We start from the raw sequence: 21,839 nt of genomic DNA on the forward strand, positions 1-21,839 counted from the left end.
CATAGCTGCCTGATGTATTTTTGTTATTGTTATTGTTAACAGGAACAACCATTCGGTGAGGGGAGGGAAGTCTTAAGAATTTAACATAATTGTGATTGCACAGAGAATTAACCTTCAAATGATCGTCTTCACGCAGTTACATGAAGCTACCTGTAAACGTATCTATCTCTACCATCCAATTGGCAACTTTAAGATATGTGGACTTCGACTCCCAGAATCCCCTCCAGGGGTAGGCAATCTTGGCTCTTTTATGACTCGTGGACTTAAACTACCAGAATTCCTGAGCAAGTCCACGAGTCATAAAAGAGCCAAGATTGCCTACCCCTGGAGGGGATTCTGGGAGTCGAAGTCCACATATCTTAAAGTTGCCAAGATTAAGAAACTTTGCAGTAAGGGGAGATGCGCCTGACAATGCATATGGATTGCGAGGAACTTTTCTCTTTGTTTGTATGGATTTTTTTTCTTTATTACTGTTTAAACAGTAATAGGACTAGAATTAGTGTAGTAGACTATTCTTTTTGGAGTGCTACTTTTTTCTCGAGAGGAAAAAAAATCGTGGTAGAGAAACCCGGAAGCCAACCAAATAGTTCTAAATATTAGTAGCTCTTCTAATCGGAAACGAGAAGCTCATGGTGGGAGTAACAAAAACAAACCGTCGGGGGGGGGGGGCGGTAACAAGATGGCGATGGCGCGGTTGAGCCGTTTAGGGTCTCTCCTCCTGCTGGTCGTTCTCGGCTCTGAGGCGGCGTGGGCAGACCTGGAGCCCGCTCCGAATTCCCTTTCGGAGGCTTTTGAACCGGCGTTGGGAAATACACTGTCGTGTCAACGGACTTGCCAGAACACTTACCCGCTCCACACGTACCCCAAGGTAAGAAAGGGGAAAGCTGCGGTGGCGGCGACTTCGCCCCTAAATCACCCGCTAGGAAAATGGTTTGCGGGGTTTCCTCCTCCTCCTCCTCTCGGGGTCCTGGTTAATCGGGGGTTGCCGGAAGGAGGAATCGAGAGGCGTGGTGCCACTGTTTCCCCGTGTCTCTATGTGTTTGTATACGTGTGTGTATAAACGCGCGCACGGCAATAAAAATTAAGGGGGAGAGGCTTATAAACGGAAAAGGACGCCATGCAGACAATATGCTCCAATGTTAATTAAAGCAGGTTGGTTATACCATGGGAGCCTCCTCTGGCTCTTCCTCAGAGCAAGACGGACAGAAAGGCTCCTTCTGGCTCTTCCTGGCTGCTGCCTGGGAGGCACCTCTTTGATTGGCCATTAACAAATTTTCCAGCAAATATATGGGCTGCTTTTCTGAACGCTGCTTCTCCAGGGTCTCAGGTTCAGGTGCTGGTGCTTTCCAAATCAACGGTTGAATACCATTGTGGTCCTCGGCTTACCACCGCAATGGAGCCCCAAATATCTGTTGTTAAGTAAGAGATATGTTAAGTGAGTTTTGCCCCGTTTTACGACCTTTCTTGCCACAGTTGCTAAGTGAATCACTGCAGCTGTTCAGTTAGTAACATGGTTGTTAAGTGAATCTGGCTTCCCCAGTGATTTTGCTTGTCGAGGTTGCAAAAGGTGATCACATGACCTTGGGACACAACAATGGTCATAAGTATATATGCCTAACTATCATTTGATCATATGACCATGGGGATGCTACAAAGGTCGTAAGTGGGGAAAATGATCATCTATCACTTTTCAGTGCTGTTGTAACTTTGAATGGTCACTAAATGAAATGTTACAAATTGAGGACTATCTATAGAGCTTTCTCATCCCAGCTCAGGTAATTATCAGCTCAAGTCAGATGTAGGAATTGCTACAATTTGGAGTGTGCCATATTCTGAAAGATTGGGTTATACATGAAATCCACACACACATACACACACTTTTCTCCTTTGATTTGTTGGCATGGAACAGACAAACTTCTTTTTGTAAGGAAGGAAGGAGTACATTTCTTCCTCTGTATTGTCCCTTTCTTGGCCGATAGATGGGGCTTGACCTATCTGCCCAGAATGAACCTCCAGTTTCTACTTTATATTAATTTATTAAGCTACTAGCTGAACCCAGCCACACGTTGCTGTGGCTCAGTCTGGTTAAATGGAAAAGAAAGAAAAGAGAAAGCGCACGTTTGTAATACGTTTAATTTCACAATGCTTGTGGGTATATAATATTTTTTGTTGTTCCATTGTCTGTGCAGATATAGAGATTGTCTGAAATCGTAGCATGTGTTGCTTTTATGTCCAACAGATGGCGCTGTTTTTCACAAAAACCATGTTTTTATCTGTCACAGGTGTGACATCTATATAATATAGGTATATAAAAACGTGCGTATTCAAATGCAACGTTTTCGAAATTTCAAAAGCAATTGGTGAAGAACTTTCGGAGATTTAAGATTTTGAACAAACGAACATTTACATTTTTATTTATATATAATATAATATAATATAATATAATATAATATAATATAATATAATATAATATAATATAATATAATTATATATAGAAAGATAAATGAATAAGGTTCTCTGCTGCCTTTGGTGGTAAGGATCATATTGAATGGTATTTGTATATTCGTGGCATCTTATTTATTTTTCTAGCAGTTTTAAATGTATGTTAAATAGTGATGGGAATATGAAACTGGAACACAGAAGTTGTCATCTTTCTAATGATCTTAGTATTTACACAGTTTGTATGCAACTTTTTATTATAAATCAGTGTATTAAACCATGGCATTCATCAACTGTTATATCTAATTTCTTAAAAGCTGCCCTTTCAATTGAAAATGACATAGGGAAACAATAGATTGAAATATCATAGAAATAAATTGTCCAGGATATACTTTATATTTTGTTATATACCATACTGACAATTTTTATAATAACATTATCAAAATAATTATGGTGATTTTCTTGACATTTAATTATCAGGAAGAAGAGCTCTATGCATGTCAAAGAGGTTGCAGATTATTTTCAATTTGTCAGTTTGTGGATGATGGAATTGATTTGAATCGGACCAAGATGGAATGTGACTCTGGTAATATAAAGTAGTGACTTTTTCAAGTTATAATAAAAAAAATGTCCCAATGTTTAGAGGAGTTTAGAAACATTTTGGTAACCTGGTAAATTGCAAAGAGAATATCATAATGATTTAGGCAGTTACCTAATCACAAAGGACAGGTAAAGCCTTCATGCAAATGAAATATAAGACAGAATGTGAATTTGAGCCCCATGTGCCAGAGAAAAGATTAGACTCCAAATCACAGCAAAGTATTATTTCACAAAAGGAAAAGTGATTGGAATTAGAATATCCACCCAAGTTAACATACCGTACAAACATACCGTAGCTACCCCATTTTCAAACAAACTGATAACACATACTCTAGGCAAAGCAGCTCCTATAATAACTGATACAGATCCCTACCAAGCCCTTCCCAGCTTACCAATTAGTGGTTAGAGCCACTTACAGCCTTCTATTTTAGAAAGCCTTTTGGCTGGCTGCTAAAATTTCCTTTACCTCATTCTCCTTTCTGAAGAATTTTCAATATTTACACATACTCTAGAAAAAAGGGATATAATACTGAAGCCATTTATTTTTATTTAGTTAGTTCAGAGAGGTAAAAGTTCAAAGGCTACATATTGTTTATCGTTTTTTCATGAAGAAAAAAATTCTAATAGCTGATTTGGCTTACAACATAAACTGAATGATATTTTGCTCGCTTTCTATTTTGATAACATTATTCTTGAATCTTGTGCATTACAGTGTGGCACTTTATTCAACTGTAAATCCTACTGACTTGACTAGTATTCCCTCCAAGTCAATATGCATAGGAATAGACAGTTGATGTGTTTGATACACATTTATGGGAAGATTCTGTTTTTCCCTTATAATTTTTTTACATGATTATTCTGATTACATACTTGTCTGTTTCCTTCTATATTCATGATGTATAGTAAGTTACATTAAGAGATTTAAAAAATGAATGGATTTGTCATGTACAAACCAAGGACCTACAGAAAGCTATACCAAATTATTTTCCCTTGTCTCTTTTTAATAGTTCTGTCATTTAGTTTACTTATCTTGAATTTTAAAATTGCTTGATCTCAAATTTCTTTTCTTTTCTAAATACTGACATAGTCTATTAGTATGGGTATCAAAAAATAATAGTATTAAATAGTGGTTTTATGTTCATCTGTGCTTTATCACTGGTATGGAATGTGCAGTCCTTAAAAGTGAGAAAATGGATGTTATTTTGCAGCATGTACTGAGGCATATACCTCCCAGTCTGATGAACAATATGCTTGCCATCTTGGATGCCAGAATCAGTTACCATATGCTGAACTGAGACGTGAACAAGTAAGTAATCTCAATTGTAAAGCAGAAACAGTTGAAGTTCACTGCTTGTACTCCTATTCTGCAGCTGATTTATATGCATGTGTGAAGAACACTTTTTTAAAAAAATAATCAACTTTTTATTTGTAGCTCATGTCCTTAATGCCAAAAATTCATCGACTCTTCCCACTTACCCTTGTAAGATCCTTCTGGAGTGATATGATGGAAACTGCCCACAGCTTCATTACCTCTACCTGGACTTTCTATCTTCAAGCTGATGATGGCAAAATACTGATATTTCAGGTACTTGCTAACTTGTGTCACTAGAATGTAAATGGATTTATACAAAGATGCTTCTAATTCAATTGAAAATTCAACTCTTGCCTATTTTTTGTAATGGTCCAGACTTTAATTAATCAGGTTTGCACTTTAAAATGCTTACAAACTAATGTATCTTGAGGAAGATGGATAGCCCAGAAACACGAAAAATATTTGTTTATTTCTTTAAATAAATAAATACAGGTAGTCCTCAACTTAGGACTACAATTGGGCCCAAAATTTCTCTTGTTAAGTGAGACATTAAGTGAGATTTGTCCCATTTTACAACCTTTCTTGTCATGGCTGTTAAGCGAATCAGTGCAGTTGTTAAGTTAATTGCATGTTGTTACGCGAATCCGGCTTCCCCATTGACTTTGCTTGTCAGAAGGTCGCAAAAGGAGATCACACGACTCTGGGACACTGCACCTGTCATAAATAGAAGTCGGTTGCCAAGCATTTGAATTTTGATCACGTGGCCGGGGAGATGCCATAACACAGTCATACCTGTGAAAAAAAGTCACTTTTTTCGGTTCCATTGTAACTTCGAACAATCACTAAATGAACTGTTGTAAGTCAAAGACCGCCTGTAAATAAATAAAATAAAAATGTGATTGCTTAAACTAGTATTATTAACTCCTGAGTATGATGATTTCAGTTTTGTACACAGCTTTTACGCTAATTTGAAGGTTCTATTATAATTTCAGTCCAAACCAGATGTTCAGTTTGTACAAAGTCCTAATCAGGAAAACCAAGATTTGAAAGCATCATCACTAGCCAAGACATCTTGTAAGTTACCAGAAAAAATGTGGGGACTATAACAGAAGTAATTATGGATAGTAAAAATATATTTTCTATGCATTTATGAAAATGGTGTGTTTTTTAAATTAAAAATTAAGCTTTCTTATCACCTTTTAATTGGTTTTCTATACTGATGATTAGAAACTATAGAATTGAACATCAGATAAACTCAGTATAATGACTAGAAACTCCATTATTTACACAAAAGTGAAAACTCACTATATCTGTGACATCAATGAGTTCTACCCCTCCAGAGTTCTGCTGATAATTTACAAAGGCATTCATGCAAGGATGTCAGCACTTCCTCAAGAAGAATTCCTTAGTGTAGAAATACTGGTTAAACATGTAGATGCCTTCCTAAATGTCACTAGTAAGACTTCAGAACAACTTTTATATTATAGCAACTGAAGCATATTTTTAAATGAACAATAGTTGCCTTAGTGGCTGAACTCCAACAAGACATAGCATGCTTATAAAAATATAAACGTGCACATCTTTTTAGATGCTGTTTTCTTCCAGGATTTTCTTATAGAGAAAGACAAACCAACTTTTTAGTTTTATCTTATTAAAGAAACAGCTTATAATGTTTAGCACAAAGATTTTTCTGGAAGAAATAAATCTGGACAATTACTAACAGTAATATTTACAACTTGAAAAACATGCATAGGATCAAACATCTGAGTGTGCATATACACTTGTCATATTTTTCCTTCATTTTTAAAAAGCATAAAGATGCAAAATGTATGGGGGGAAAGTTATAGTTTTTAAAAAAACAAAAGCACAGTTTTATAATTTAGAGTAAACACGTGAGTGGATCATATTTTGAAATATGTCATTCCATTTTTTTCATGCAAAGTGAACCGAACTTGGTTGATTCCAACAAAATTATGTGAGATGCAGTGGTAATTCTCATATTTCCCTGTACTAATCCATTGATTTCAGTGCTTCTGCTTTCCAATATCGTACTATGTATGGGCGTGTCAGTGTGTAAGCCACTGACAATCTGGCTAATGTAATGTTCCACAATTAATTCGCTTATGTAGCCTGTAACTATTTTGCTGCATTCTTTTGAAAGTTAACAAGATCATATCTAAAACATCTACAATACATTATAAAAATTACCATCCGAATCACTGAGAATAAAAAGCAGTCATAGCAATAATACTTTTAACTAATTATATTGAGTCATGCCAACATATTGATGGATGTATTCAAATGCTCTATGAAAATATTTCATATAGGGTATAATAAAAGTTTTCCTTGGTATTTGATACCCTCTGTTTATTTAACTTTTTGTTAAACTTTGTTTAACTTATTATTCCAGAATAATTTAACACATAGACTGAAAGGTGCAAAGGTTTGCTTTATATACCTATGATTTCATGATTAAAAACTCAACAAAGTTTTACTATGATTTTTTTCAGTAGACTTACAGTTGGGAGGTCCACATGCACATAAAGGATCTTTTGATGAGGATGAAACTGAGAGTTTCTTCAAATGTATTTCACTGTATGTATTTTTAGTATATGGAGTAATAAGAGGAGCAGTGTCTTTAGTTACCTACATTTAATTAGTTGAAGTTGATTAACTAACACCATTGTGTTTTGTCTTCTATTGAATGATTCTCGACTAAACCTTTAGCAAATTAGCATGTGGTTATTTATGCTATATCCAGTTGTTCTGTAAAAGTAGAAAGCTGTACCATAAAACTTCACTTTTCCCTTCCCAACTGACATTCTTCATTTTTCACTGAATACTGCTTTCAAATCTAAGCTGTTCTGTACTATTCTCTTAAATGATATCAAATTGAAGTAAAGCTGCATATAATGTTGCTGGCTAAATGGAGTATGAGAGATGCTAACATGCCTATTATATTAATGAGAAATAATTTTGATGGTTTATTTTAGATAGTTATGGCTGTTAGCTATGGAGCAAAGCATGATTTGACATCCTAGCTTGTCTCAAGCATTCCTACTTGAATGAAATAGAAATTTATGATTAACTAAAGTTTTCTGAAATTGTTTCAGTCACTACATACAGGGACAAATTAGACTATTGATGGATAAGATCTGAGTGGACATTCAGTCACAAAAATGCTTTTTCTTTTTCAACAAGAAGTGAGGCATTACTAACTAGCCTTTGAATTTTTTCCTCCCCTACTTTTATTCCTCCAAAAGTTGTGGATGCTCCAACACTGGAGGTTTTTAAGAAGAAATTGGACAACAATTTGTCTGAAATGGTATAGAGTTTCCTGCTTGAGCAGGGTGTTGGTCTAGAAGACCTCCAAGGTCCCTTCCAATTCTGTTATTCTTTGGAGTTGGGTGGGTTAGAAAATAAGTGTAAAACCTCTTCTGCCTTTTTTCTAAATGAACAGTTATGCCAATTAGTGTCTGGGTTTATGTTGGCTGTCTGTAATCATTCCTTACTTAAAACAGAAGCTCTTTGAAAATCCTAAATTTTCAAATATAGTAATACTCTTCTGAAACTACATTAGAGTTGTTGGATTTAATCATGTAGGAGCAAATTAGTTTTCAGACAGGGAAATAATGTATGGAAAATATTTTCAATAAACCTCCAATTGTTTTAGGAATATTCTGTTTCCTTGCTTTCTAGAAATTCTGGTTGGATATTAACAACCACTCTTCTCCTGTCTATACTTGTGTTGCTGTGGATTTGTTGTGCAACTGTTACTACTGCTGTTGAACAGTATGTTCCATCTGAGGTAAATTATCACTTTATTTTTATGTTATGCTAAGGCTTTCATTCAGGTTCTTTCTGATGGAAATATGTGATCAAATAAACCGCCTCTTAGGGTTTATAAATAACCCAAAATTGTTCATAAATACAGTTATTCATTCCTGTCATAGAATAAGCATGCAATTTTAATATTTATTTAATCTGTAAAAATATTAGGAATGGGCTTCATCAAGTGCCCCTTGGAATCCACTGGTGAAAGCACAATGATCTCTCAGAGGCTTATGGCCATCTCAGGGTTCTCCATATATCCTGGCATACATGTATCCCCACAGATAATAGTTCTGCTATGAAAGCTGCAATTGAATGGCCCATTTTAAGCACATTTTGTTTTCTTTTTCTAGAAGCTGAGTATCTATGGCGACTTGGAGTATATAAATGAACAAAAATTGAACCAATATCCAACCTCTGCTCTCGTGATAGTAAAATGCAAAGCTGAGGAACAAGAAGCAGGACCTCTGCCTACAAAAGTTAACTTAACTCAGTCCGCAATATAAAATGGAAAAAACAGATTTATTAATCTAATTCTTAGACTTCTGTTAATTCTGGTAGCTTTTTAAAACTGAAGAGGCCTTGGGGTATAAGTTAGCTAGTATTTAGATTCAAACAAAATGGCAAAATCAAAGGAGAATGGAATTCAGCCTCTTTCAGCAGTCAAGCAAATCACATTGGGTACAAGGAGTTTGTAGTGCATTTACACTTGTCTGTTTTCTTGGAATACTAAAAGTCCTAAGTATTTGTCTATGCATTGACATTTGTATATTATGAACCTATGTCACAAAATATATTTGGAATCTGTTTTAAAAAGTGTAATAAGTTTTTGGTAGTCAAAAGCACTTTAAGTTCTCTTAGCTGTGGATAAATTAAATGACTGTAGTATAGCTTACAAACTCTATCATTTCAAACATCTCTTTTTCCACAATTAAAAATAAATTTTGTTTAACCTTATGCCTGTTTCCTCTGCTGAAATAATTGTGGGTCAGAAATAAACTTTAATAAAATCCCTCTACATATTAGAGTGTCACTTTTGCATTGCATTCCATAACAAGCCTTATGAAATTAGACAGCATTCTCTATATGAAAGTTCTCTTTCAGTTTGTCATCTTAGGTTGATGGTGCCACTCTTCAAAAACTTTACTAAAAAGAATATGACTAGAAATCTTGTACTATTTGGCTTCATCTATGCAATATTTATCATGAACTTAATGGACTCATAAGTAGACCATGATTTTCCTATAGCTCTCTCAAAAGTTCTTCCCTATCCATGTTCAATGTTCTAGAAAATGGAATTGAAAGCTATTGCTTTTAAAATTGAATTTGAAACATTAATGCATGTTACAGTGTAAATTTGTTTGCTGTTAAAAAGAAGGCTCTAGAATCTTTGTTCCACGTTAATAGAGTATTTTGGAAAAACACCCCTGAACATCTACAAAAGGCTGAATATTGTCTCTGGACTGTTTTTAAAAGACAAATATTACTCTTCTAAGCACTCTTGGGATACATAAGTTCTATATCAATTGTTTTGATTTTTACTGGCAGGCATTAATTAAATTGTATTAACTACTTCAACTAGAATAGCTTTACATTATTTTTGAATTCCAACTCTTTATGATGTTTCTGTCTCAAATTAAGCACAGATCTAAGGCTAAACCCAGGTTGCATTAAATAAATTGAAATATACCTTTGCAGGTTGAGAGAAAGTTGTGCATTCTCTGTTGGAGGCTCTTCAATACATTGCTATGGATTCTTTGTTCAGTATGAGAAACATGAACAAAACCATACTCATCATTCTATGATAAGCTCATTAAAAGAGCCAGTAATTCAGTTTTTATAATATTCAGCTTTTTCTTCAGTAGGCAAAGTCTACTTTAATATTATTATACAAAACTTAAGGTTCTGCTCTGAGAACAATTCTGACAACATAAATCAAAGGGGATTTTTTTTCCCCTTTATGCTTGCTTCCGTTTTCTTCAATAGGATGGAGATGAAGTCCTACGTAAAAGAAGAAAAGAGTCATTCTCTTCTTCTGTTTCTCTTAGTAACCAGGTAACCCAACCCCAGGTATGTAATCAACACACCACTTAATAAAAGCCAGCTCCTCTTTCTGTCTTGAGTAGCAACACCATTTTAATACTGATGATTGAATGACCAGAACAATTTTCTTGTCAGGATAATCCTGCTCGGCTTCAAGAAGGAAAATGAATAGAACTTACCCTCAGGTAATCAGCCATCCCTTTAGGATAATTATAATTTCCCTTATTGGATTAAAATAATTTTTGTTTTCTATAAACAAATTACAAATGCTTGAATATCGTGTACAGTTACTTTAGTAACAGGAAATTGAATTAAATATAATTGAATATTTTGATGTTTACATCATTCTCCAAATATGCATAATGATATATGATGTAGTATTTTTTAATTTATTTCAGTTATTTTTCTTGCATCCCTCAAGGTTACTTAGAGATTTTCTCCAATTTTATCCCAGCAACAATACCCTGTGTAATGATCCCAATGTGTTACAATGTGCTTCATGGTGGTGCATCTCCAGAGCTCCTGAACTTGGCCTCCTGGTCCAAATCTACTGCTTTAACTGATGTAGCTACTAAAGTAGTAAAGCTACTTTACTAAAGCTACTAAAGTTACTTGCTTTAAAGTTCTTGGCTCAATGTTTATTTTATTTTTATTAATTATAGAATGTTGATACGGATTCACTGGGTTCAGCCAAATCCCATCTCACTGATAAGACAGGTAAAAAGTTCTGAATACTTAGTGATAAAATACTAGATGCTTAATACATATGTTGAAATGGTTTTTCAGGAGAGAGTAGAAAATATAGTCATAGCACACCAATACACATATAGTTAATATTGCCATTAGAAAATTGTTAACAGTGTATAATTATGTTAGAAATAGAAAATGCTACCCATTCAAAAATGACTTTACATCGGTTACAAGTAGGAAATGTATATTATGAAACTTGGAACACAGAGAGATAGCATTACCTAAATCCATATTAAACATTAATTTAATAACATTTGTGTATTTTAACTATAACCATTACTATATTTTCCAATATATTAGAATAGTAGATGGATGGACGGAAAACAGGAAAATGGAAAACAGGATAGTATTTTTAAAATTATTATTATTCATCTACTTTTACTTCTTCCTGCGTGTACATTCCCAGTCCTACTAGCTGGGGATTCTGTGATTGATGGTCCAAAACAACTAGAAGACATGAAATTGTACAAGGATATACTAGCATTTTACAACTTTTGAGTAAAAGACTTTGTAAAATTTCAGAATAGATTCATAGCATCATAAAAGAATAACAGTTGTTATTTTACTTAGTTTTTCTAAAGCATTTATATGGACGCTCTGCTCACACAAGGCATACAAAAGGGAAAAAATCATAACCAACCAATACAAAAGGGGCAAATATAATTAAAGCTAATAAAAAAGAAAAAGAGGCGATTGGGGCAGATATACTATAATTCCTCAGCGTGGGTCTCTATACACTGATCCCTCAAACAGAGAAAGAAGCAGGTCTTCCCTATCTTTCTAAATGTCTATAGGATTGTACGTATTAGCATACAATTAGCGTCCATATCTACGCTAATTGAAAGAAATAGAAACATGCACTTGAGAAGGAAATGGGAAAAATAAATGACATGATTTTCCTCTGAAATAGCATCAATGGAAGGATCTGATATCACTCATCAGTACAGATTAACAATAGAAATATTGAGTTCTCTGTTAAGTTACTTAAAGATTGCAAAAGTAAAACCCAAATGTGATAAATATTCTTCTCTTGGGCTTGGAATTCGGTTTATTTCCTCAGTTTTCTTGTAGCGTTCACTGAACAAGAGGCATAGCTTGGAACACACACTTTACCTGCAGAAGATTCAAATTTAGTCTTCAGTCCGTCCATCTAGGAAAGAACATTACAAACGGGAGGTTTCAAAAAAATATCTTCCAAACGACTAAATAAGGACCCTAAATTTCTAAAATAAATGATGTAAAAGACAAATGTATTTGTTTATTAAATGTTACCATATAATTTGAAGACCAATTTGGAGTTCCTGCTGGACAAAATAGTCTTTGTGTTCCATGGCATTAGGGCAACAGGAAGTTCCATTAGATGAGTGTTTCAATTTCAGCAACTTTTAAGATGTGTGGACTTCAATTCCCACACATCTTAAAGTTCCTGAAAGTGAGAAGCATTGCATTAGATTTTGCTTTAAAGAGATTTGGAGAAATGAAAATATTACAAAATTCATGCAGCTATACAGGCTTTATTTTTAACGTGAATAGATCCTATGGTCCATGACAAGAGCAAAGACTTTTAAGCATATAAATATTTTATATTAAGGAAAAAGTAAAGTCTCCTGTATATCAGGATCAGATGATAGGTAACTTCTCTGTTGTTTTCCTGACAATGATGCAGAAGTGCTTTGACACTTCAGGAAGTTCTTTCTTTTACTTTTACATCAAGATACAGCCCTGGCATTCCTAGTAACCTCCCTTGTAGATTCCAGTCAGGTACAAGTTGCTTACATTTTTGTGATCTGCCACGGTCAGGCAAGCGCTGCTTACTAAATGGAGTAAAATGCAATGATGCTTAGAATCCATGTATTCTCCCCATGCCATCCAGATGGTCCTGTGTAGGTCTTTTAGAAAGAAATTAATTGATGGGAGCTGGCAGAAGCCAATATGCACATGAATTCTGCAATAGTTTTCTTTCAATAGCAGGTACCACTCATGACCAACCAGACTGTTGTAGAAAGTGTTTTTCTTGGACTCTTTGCACTCGACGATGCATCTGTGTATCTGCCATTAGTCTTATTATACTTGGTATAATCATTGCCATCATCACATTGGCTGTGACTGTCGGCATTCCTCCTCCTACCCCAGGTCAGTTATTTTCAGATTTCAGTTTTAGTCTGACATAGACATCAACATCACAGGAAGAATAGTCATGGCTCTTTCAGTATGTCGGATGGCGAGAGTGTTGTCTGAAGTATCAAGAGTTAGAAAAAAGGAGATCTTGCTTGTTTATCAATATAACCAGCAATGGACATTTTTAAAGCATAGGGTTTAAATATGTCGTTGATAATCACTTCAGAGGGACTCATATGCTTTCCCTGTTCTTTGTAAAGTTTCGCTGTGAGGAAAATATCTATTGCTTGGAACATTTACTTTGGGGTGGTTTTTTTTTTTAATTTACTATTATAAGTATCTTCCATAAACAGCTGTCTATGGATTGATTCAGATATTCTGATCTTGAAACCGCGTTGCCATGGTTGCAGCTAGGTGCTAGAAATGACTATTCTAGCCTTATGGCCTAGCATAAGGAAGTCTCTTTTGAATCACTGTTGATTTTTCAAACATAACCGTACAGTTTTCTTGGCAATAGGATGAACATGTTTTGTCACTGCCATCTTTTAGTGCTTCCTAGTCTGGCAAACCAGACCTGATCCTGTTTAGTTTCTGGGCAAAACTAGGTCAGCCAGCTACTACTATCTGTACTCAGGTAAATCAACATACAACCCATAAATGAATCACTTGATCAACTCTTTCTTTGTCCAACTGAGCATGGCAACATTCTTATGGTGGATTTAAACCAGGGGTCGGCAACCTAAAAAGGTGAAAGAGCCACTTGGACCCATTTCCCTCACACAAAAAAAATCCCGGGAGCCACAAAATGTGCACATGCGCACTCACGTACAACATTGTATAATTGATTTTTTAAAGCTAGTCCTCGACTAGCAACAGTAATGCAATTTGCCCATTACAGTCATAACGGTCTTAAAACAGGTCACTCATGTGACCAACCTGATTTGACAACTTTTGCAGCAGTCATTAAGCGAATAAGTCATTAAGCAAACCAATTGTTCACTATGGCAAGATTTCCTGAAAACCAGAAGTAAATGCTGGTTATTGGCAAAAACATCATGAAACCTGGTCACATGACCACAGGATGCTGCAAAAGACTGTAAATGTAAGCCTAACATGCAGTCATATGACTGCAAAGGGGGTCAGCCATTGAAACGTTGGAACTGGGTTATAAGAACTCCTGGGGAGGTCCATCATAAGTTTGAATGGTCCCTAAGCCACTGGTCATAAGTCAAAGAATACTTGCATACAATGCAGTTAATATTTGACACATAATATATGTGACATGACATATGTGACATGATAAAGACATAAATCTTTTGATATTTGATTTCCAAAGTTCACATAATTCCAATTATTGGCCAGAAGGGGTTGCAGAAGGGGCTAATCCATCTGATCTGGCGATTCAGTAATATGGATATGGAATCTTTAAGGTAATTATAGTGTTAGGGAAATTGACTATGCTCTCCTGCAAATTATGTTTTATGGTTTTTAAGGGTTTTACTGCTTTTAATTTTTGACTATTTGTTGTACAGTACTGTTCTTTCTGGTTTTAACTTTGTATACTTCCCACAGTCTTAGTGTCTACTTGTTCTGTGACAGTTTTGTAGAAATTATGTTGCATTCACCTTTAATAGAAAAGTAGAAGGAAGGAATTAGAGTATGTCTGAAGATTAACTGTATCTGCAGATCTAAAACCATAATCTGAATTGCATCAAATTTCATAGAGGCATATGCTATAGTACTGTTAGTTCTGATTATTGAGTGTCAGTATTTACAATTTTTACAATTTGCTTGCTCTTGATTTTATTTTTCAGTTAACCGTTTATGTATGACTACCAGTAAGCAGACAGGCTTTTTATGTGATAACAGAGAGACCTGTATTCCAGCCAGTGAAGTTTGTGACACAAGAAAAAACTGTGACAATGGGGAAGATGAGCAAGAAGCATTATGTAGTAAGAGACTTAAGTACTTCCTCTTGTCCTCTTCTTATCACAATGTTTCTCTCTAGGATATCTTAGGCTTCTTGTAAAGAATACGTGATTATATATTCTGCAGTTTTAATCTATCGTGTTATTATTTCTATTTAGAAGGGAACATTTGGTTATTTATGCTATATCTTAAATCAAACAGCTGGCTTACAATAGGGCTACAAGATCTCAAAGTCCAAAACTGCTGTACAAATGTTCTTAAAGCAATATAGAAATTAATAGGCAAATATGTTCGCTCACATGCATATTCATTTCTATAATGTTTTAAGGACACTTTCACAGCCTGCATATTAAGTTGCACAATATCTTGAGTAATTCCTCCCCAATAACATTTGAATTTGAATGTTTGTGGTTTTCAATTGAATCTAAAATTATTTTTCTAAACAAGATCCCTTTATTCCACTGCTCTAGCAAATAATATAAACATCTCCTAGGCTGAAGAGACAGCCCATAATATCAGAATAAGCACAGTGTTCCTGAAAAGCAGAACATGTATAGCACAGGTAATCCTCAATTTACAGATATTCATTGAATGACCATTCGAACTTATAACAGCACTGAACAAAATGTGACTGATGACCGCTTTTCATACTTACCACCATTGTAGCATCTCCAAGGTCACATGATCAAAATTTGGATGCTTGGCAACTGGCATGTATTTATGCCAGTTGCAGTGTCTCAGGATCATGTGATCACGTTTTGCGACCTGGGGAAGCTAGATTCACCTGAAAACCATGTTACTAACTTAACAACTGCAGTTATTCATTTAACTACTGTGGCAAAAAAATAGGACAAAACTCAACAACTCTCTTGCTTAACAACAAAATTTTTGGCCTCAGTTGTGGTTGTAAGTCAGCAACTATCAATACTAACAAGTTGCTGTAGTTCTTGAAAGAGAAACACTATCATAACCACCAGAAATGAACTAAGAGTAAAATGATCCCAGACCTCTTTGATTTCTTCTGATGTATCTGTGCATATCTTTCATTTCAGCAAATACTTTTCATACAGTTTCATTGTTCTGCTAACAAATATGGAAGTTTTTGCTTTGGTGTCAAATATTTTTTGCATTCATCCTCTGTTCCCATCTTATCCCCAATCCATATGGTCAACCAGGTTTTACTATGTAATTATTTGAAGATGAGCCCATTGGGATTTAAAAAAAAATCTGCAGCATAGCTCAGAAAAATACAGCAAAGAAGAGCAGAAAATGAGAAGCTGGAAGGAAATCTTCATTGACCTTGGACGGCTTACATCACATCTGAATTTCCTAGAACATTATGTTTTAAATTGGAATTAGGCTATGGTCAAAGACAAGATTCAAACATTCTGCATTTCTTTAGATCCACCACTGCAAAGCTCCAGTTGTCCCTTTTTGAAAAATTGATAAATTTTGTCTTAAGATTACAATTAACAGATTTGATTTGAGAAGTTGATTCTAACTGAAATGTAACAATAGATTTTGATCACTGTCCCATCTGACACTTTCTTTATTTCCACTTTTTTCAGAAGCTAGATTCATACATTGCACTAAGGCGTGGGTAGGCAACCTTGGCTCTTTTATGACTCGTGGACTTCAACTCCCAGAATTCCTGAGTCAACATAGCTCATGAAAGAGCCAAGGTTGCCTACCCCTGCATGAAGGCATACTGACTTGACATCTTAGGCTAGACTGAACTGGAATTAGTATTACCGTAGTAATTATCAGGGGGTTGTGGGAAGTCAACCTTTGTCTTAACATGTCTGAGCAATTACGATTTGTAATGTGGAAAGATTTTTTAATTCAAAATTAGATTTATTCCTATATGGTCTCTAACCCTCCTTTTGATCATTAACATGACCTGCAAGTAACTGAAACTGGAGTACTATGTTGCAAACAAAGTCAATACAATGTTGCAAAGATTGCTAATCCACTTCTTTCACTGATATGATTAATGCCCAGGCTAAACTAATTAACCTGGCAAATAATAGCAGACAAGGAAAACCTTTTCTCAATACAGAGTTTCCTTGGGTACACAGAAATGGCATCCAAAGTCAGCACGTTGACACACACCAAAGGAAAAGGATCTACACACACACTAAGCAAAGTAAGATAAGTTTTCCATCAGACCTGCACATCTACCAAATTAAACATTACAAGGGCACATTCACACATACCTCGCAAAGGGCCATTTCTCCTATAAATATTTCTGGCCTCTGTACCCCAAATTGTAGCTACCTCAAGTGCTGCTTCTATGTTCTCGAGTAAATTTCTTCCTCTTCAAGCAACTGAGCCCAGTGTCATTCTTTTGCAATCCCAGCTCAGATTTAGACTGGAATATTCTTCTGACAATAAGCTCTCTTTAGAGTTGACCATGCTATGGGTCAGTGGTGGCGAACCAATGGCACAGGTGCCAGAGGCAGCACTCAGAGCCCTCTCTGTGGGCACGCGCGCCATTGCCCCAGTCCTAGGCCTTCAGCTGGGTTTTATAAAACCTTTTTACTTTAGGCCTCCACCACCATGTGCCCAAAAAAAAAAAAGGGTTCAATCAGTCAATTTCAACTTCTCACGGGAAAAAAAAATATCTTGCAAAGTTGGAATTGATTGATTGAACTTTTGAGTCCCACCCAGTCTGCCGTTACCATCGCAGCCATGCCCACCCAATGGGCCACACCCACCGGGCACTTGACGATGCATAAGTGGGTTTTGGGTTGCAGTTTGGGTACTCGGTCTCTAAAAGGTTTGCCATCACTGCTATAGGTTCTTTTCTAGTGTGATTTGTTTTGTTTTGGCTTACTATATTGTATGGATTGAACAATTATGGATTGTTCAATAAACCATAGTTTAGCACAAACTGCAAGTTTGATCAATGCATCTTATTTTGGCCTGTAAATTCATTTTACCAGGAATCCCTGCTTTCGTACAGTACTCCCTAAAAGGCCATGGTGGGAAAAAAAAACCTAGTTAACAAACTTAGGTTGTGGCAAAAATACTTTTATTGGTATACAAATACAGGGCTTCTTGGTACTCAATATACACAATACAGAATAATGTAGTTGGAAAGGACCTTGGAAGTCTTCTTGACTCATCCTCTTCTCGAGCGGGAGACCTCCTATACCAGGGGTTCTCAACCTTGGCAACTTTAAGACTTGTGGACTTCAATTCTCAGAATTCCTCAGCCAGCAAAGCTGGCTGAGGAATTCTGGGAGTTGAAGTCCACAAGTCTTAAAAGTTGCCAAGGTTGAGAACCCCTGTCCGATACCATTCTGGACAAATGGCTCTCCAATCTCTTGTTAAAAACCTCCAGCTGATGGAGATCAACTCAACTCCTTTCAGTTTTTGTTCCAATTCAGGCTAACAGTTCAGAATTTCAGGGGTACAGTTTAACTAAGCAAAATTGGATTTTTTTCTAGATACACTTTAGAATTACAATCGGTATATACAAATATTTAAACTTTGGCATCCAAAAGGTTTAAACCAGTGGTTCTCAACCTGTGGGTCGGGATCCCATTTGGGGTCGAACGACCATTTCACAGGGGTCCCCAAACAAGGCTGTCCGCCATTTTTTCCCCCTTTTCTTTGGCCACGCCCCTGGCACCCGGTGATGTATAAGTGGTTGGGGGTCACCACAACATGGGGAACTGTATTATGGGGTCGTGGCATTAGAAAGGTTGAGAACCACTGGTTTAAACCAAAAACAGCAACTGAAATAATGTTTTTTTTTAAAAAAATCATCAAATTGATTCTGAAATAAATAGTTCAACACCCAACAGCTTGCATTTCTAAGCAAAATCAGTGTTCCATCGACATTGCCAGGATATACCTTATATTTCCTTCAGTACTCAAGTTTTTATACTTGACAGGTTGGGATTTATTTATTAGGATAATATTTTTTCTTGACAGGTCATATTTTAAGAAACTTTTTTTTTACACCATTGTAAGCTTACATTTATTTGTTTTGTTTTGGTAGGTGATTTGCCAAACAGTCTCCCTGGATACTTGATATTTTATTGCAAGAATCGCAGGCTTTGGATCTACGCAGACAAAAGGTGTAATGGATTTAATGATTGTGGAGATTGTTCCGATGAAATGGGATCACGTGAGTCCTTTTTAAACATAAATGCATATTTTAAGGCTTTTGTTGTCTTCCAAAGTGTTTTACGTTAGTTGACCTTGCCCTCAACACACACACACACACACACACACACACACATTAATACACACACATATACAACAGAGGGGAAAACAGAAGACTGGTAATTCAAGTCCGGAGCAAAGGAATTAAGTCTAATACAACACAGAACTATGCAATTCTGACTGGTTTGTTCCTGCTTTACTGATGTTCTTCCTTATGCAGATCCTTTGACCTTCTGGCCAATGGATGAAAAAAAAGGTTAGGTAGTTCCATAAGGAAAGAAAAGGAGTCCCTGTGAATTTCACTTGCTAGTCGTTGCCAACTCTAGGGGTGCAGCAGTTATCTCTGTTTCGAGACCATAAGCTAGAGTTTATGGATATAATTCTAAATTGATCAGCCCCCGCTAAGGGGGCTGATCAATTATGGTCTATGCCAGGGGTGTCAAACTCAATTTCACTGAGGGCTGCATCAGCATTGCAGTTGCTCGGCGGGGGGGCAGGTGAGTGTGGCCAGAGTGGGTGCAGCCTACTGGGTGGGCGTGGATGGAGTGGGTGTGGCCTACTGGGTGGGCATGGCCAGTTATACATAATTCGCGTCAAGGGTGCCTATGGGGGCCTGGGCAGGAGTGGGGCAGATCTGAGGGTCTCTGGCAGAAGGGGGTGGGACCGGGGCAAGTGCCAAGGCATGGTCCACCGGGGCAAGTGCCAAGATGGCCACCGCAAAATTGTACATTGGCTCCCAGGGCCAAGGCAGCAGGGGCTGTTCCCTCACTGTTTCCAGGATGGCTTCGGGGGCCACATGAAACCACTTCGCAGGCTGCATCTGGCCCCCGGGCCTTGTGTTTGACATGTCTGGTCTATGCCTTGCTATCTTTTCTGTACGTGCTCTGCCACACCATACAGGCCCAATATATTCAGGGAGTAATACAAAACTGGCAGATCATGTTTGACTAGGAAGCGCAATGGAGTGTAAAGTGCTGTGTTGCTATATTATTTACTGACCAGCAAGATTTTTCCTGACATAGCCTTGTAAATAAGATCAAGAGAATGAATTGGCATAAATATATTTAAAAGACTCAGAATCTTCTTTGGCATATGATTTCTCTAATCTTGAGCCTTTCAGATGAGTTAGGGCTAGAGTTCTCCTAAGTCTAAGTAAGCATTGCTCACAGCCAATGTTTCACAATTCTGGGTAGGGGACACTTAAGTAGGATTACCCATTAATCACCGTACGGTTTTCAGAAAGAAACATCTTATGAATGGTGTTCATGTGTGGTTTCTTTCTTATCTTGTAGAAGCCAACTGTCCTCCTTGTGGATCTCAGTTTTGGAGTTGTACCCTGGTGGTCTTCTATGAATATTGTACTTGCATTCCTAGAAGTTTGTGCCGAGATGGAATACAACATTGCTTCGACTGGTCTGATGAATACCTCTGCACAAGATAAGCAGATGATAAACACAACCTTGGAGAAAATAAAAAGCAATCCACTGAGAACCAGGCTGCGATGGAATTGCAGATAGTTTTAAAGGAACCTCACAAAGAATGTTTTATATAGTGTTGTTGCTCTTTACAGCACTTGCCTTGCTTGGCTGCAGGGGCCACTTGATTTGCACTGCAGTCACCTAGTTCTCACAGTGAAGCTATTCATCCATGACAGCCAAGAGGATTTTGGTTTTCATTCAGTTTGTCACAGAGCCTGACACTGCTGTTTCCAAATCAATGGCTTGTTTAAATTCAGTCTTTATAATCTTCCAATCTTGCACAGATGCTCATGTACCAATAAAGGACCTCCTTATTTGTAAATCAGAGGTTACGAACTTTCAGCTTTTATCAGCTTAAGCTGTTTATGAGAGGAGTGTTTAAATATATAGAAGAGCCACGGTCTGATATTTAGATGGCAGGCCAGGAGCCAACAGTGAGATCAAGACAAACTAAAATTGAATTTAATGAAATATATTTTGTACATTTTAATATTTATTTATTGTCCTTTTCTCTCGCATTGGAAATCACAACTTGGAACAAATGCCTGCAGGAAAGGTTTTTGAACATTGCACCGAACAGGATACATGCTTTCAGAATGCATCCCTTTAATAAAGAGGAGGCTCAAGCAATGTTATATTTGCAATAAAAATAGTACTTAGATTTACATACTGCTCCATAGTGCTTTACAGCCCTCTCTAAGAGATTTACATAATCAGCATATTGCCTCCAACAATCTGGGTCTTCCTTTTGCCGACCTTGGAAGGCTGAAAGGCTGAGACAACCTTGAGCCTGTCAGGATCGAACACTTGGCAGTGGACAGAGTTATTCTGCAATACTGTACTCTAACCACTGCGCCACCATGGCTTGGATTGTAATGGGTCCTTGGCTAACAAGCAGTAAAATCACCTTAACAACAACAATGGGGATTACTGGGATGGCTGTTGCTAAGTGATGCAATCATGATGTCTCACTTTATAATTGCATCAGTTAGTGACCAAAATCTCAGTCCTAATTGTGGTTGCAAATTGAGGACAACCTGTAGTTCCCTCTACTGTCTAGCCTGAAAAGCCCATCCTTTCATGTTTTTAAATAATTCAAAATAAAAATATTTTCCTATGGAAATTATAATTAATTCCAAAATCTTACTTCGTGTTTTTTCTGG

General features: G+C 36.6%; 2 protein-coding genes across 5 annotated transcripts; both read left to right on the top strand.

The window, feature by feature from the left end:
* The first annotated feature begins 640 nt into the window (after positions 1-640).
* TMEM59 (transmembrane protein 59) lies at positions 641-9,139 on the top strand. Of its 2 annotated transcripts, none has more exons than XM_039319881.1 (8): positions 641-868; positions 2,920-3,025; positions 4,248-4,345; positions 4,472-4,624; positions 5,344-5,425; positions 6,862-6,946; positions 8,051-8,159; positions 8,536-9,139. In XM_039319881.1, exons 1-8 carry the CDS (start codon positions 680-682, stop codon positions 8,686-8,688), a joined length of 975 nt encoding a protein of 324 aa, XP_039175815.1. In that variant the 5' UTR covers positions 641-679; the 3' UTR covers positions 8,689-9,139. The 2 variants fall into 2 exon arrangements, with proteins under 2 accessions (XP_039175815.1, XP_039175816.1); XM_039319882.1 differs by having other exon boundaries at positions 6,865-6,946.
* A 206-nt stretch (positions 9,140-9,345) lies between these two features.
* Positions 9,346-20,998, top strand: LDLRAD1 (low density lipoprotein receptor class A domain containing 1). 3 transcript variants are annotated; one of them, XM_039319883.1, is made up of 6 exons: positions 9,346-10,410; positions 10,888-10,942; positions 12,944-13,108; positions 14,908-15,045; positions 19,032-19,160; positions 20,491-20,998. In XM_039319883.1, exons 1-6 carry the CDS (start codon positions 10,390-10,392, stop codon positions 20,637-20,639), a joined length of 657 nt encoding a protein of 218 aa, XP_039175817.1. In that variant the 5' UTR covers positions 9,346-10,389; the 3' UTR covers positions 20,640-20,998. The 3 variants fall into 3 exon arrangements, with proteins under 3 accessions (XP_039175817.1, XP_039175818.1, XP_039175819.1); XM_039319884.1 differs by having other exon boundaries at positions 12,947-13,108; XM_039319885.1 differs by lacking the exon at positions 12,944-13,108.
* Positions 20,999-21,839: the final 841 nt, after the last annotated feature.

Source organism: Crotalus tigris, unplaced genomic scaffold (assembly GCF_016545835.1).
Source record: "Crotalus tigris isolate CLP2741 ecotype Arizona unplaced genomic scaffold, ASM1654583v1 scf7180000023617.9722795, whole genome shotgun sequence".
Taxonomy (NCBI): domain Eukaryota; kingdom Metazoa; phylum Chordata; class Lepidosauria; order Squamata; family Viperidae; genus Crotalus; species Crotalus tigris.

What these genes read in the sequence shown, in the direction of transcription:
- LDLRAD1 (XM_039319883.1), top strand. Translation starts at nt 10,390, where the DNA reads ATGAATAGAACTTACCCTCAG. An exon ending in TGAATAGAACTTACCCTCAG is followed by an intron (nt 10,411 to 10,887) that starts GTAATCAGCCAT and finishes TATTAATTATAG; the next exon opens with AATGTTGATACGGATTCACT. An exon ending in TGAGCAAGAAGCATTATGTA is followed by an intron (nt 15,046 to 19,031) that starts GTAAGAGACTTA and finishes TTGTTTTGGTAG; the next exon opens with GTGATTTGCCAAACAGTCTC.
- TMEM59 (XM_039319881.1), top strand. Translation starts at nt 680, where the DNA reads ATGGCGATGGCGCGGTTGAGCCGTTTAGGGTCTCTCCTCCTGCTGGTC. An exon ending in GCAAAATACTGATATTTCAG is followed by an intron (nt 4,625 to 5,343) that starts GTACTTGCTAAC and finishes TTATAATTTCAG; the next exon opens with TCCAAACCAGATGTTCAGTT. An exon ending in ATCACTAGCCAAGACATCTT is followed by an intron (nt 5,426 to 6,861) that starts GTAAGTTACCAG and finishes GATTTTTTTCAG; the next exon opens with TAGACTTACAGTTGGGAGGT.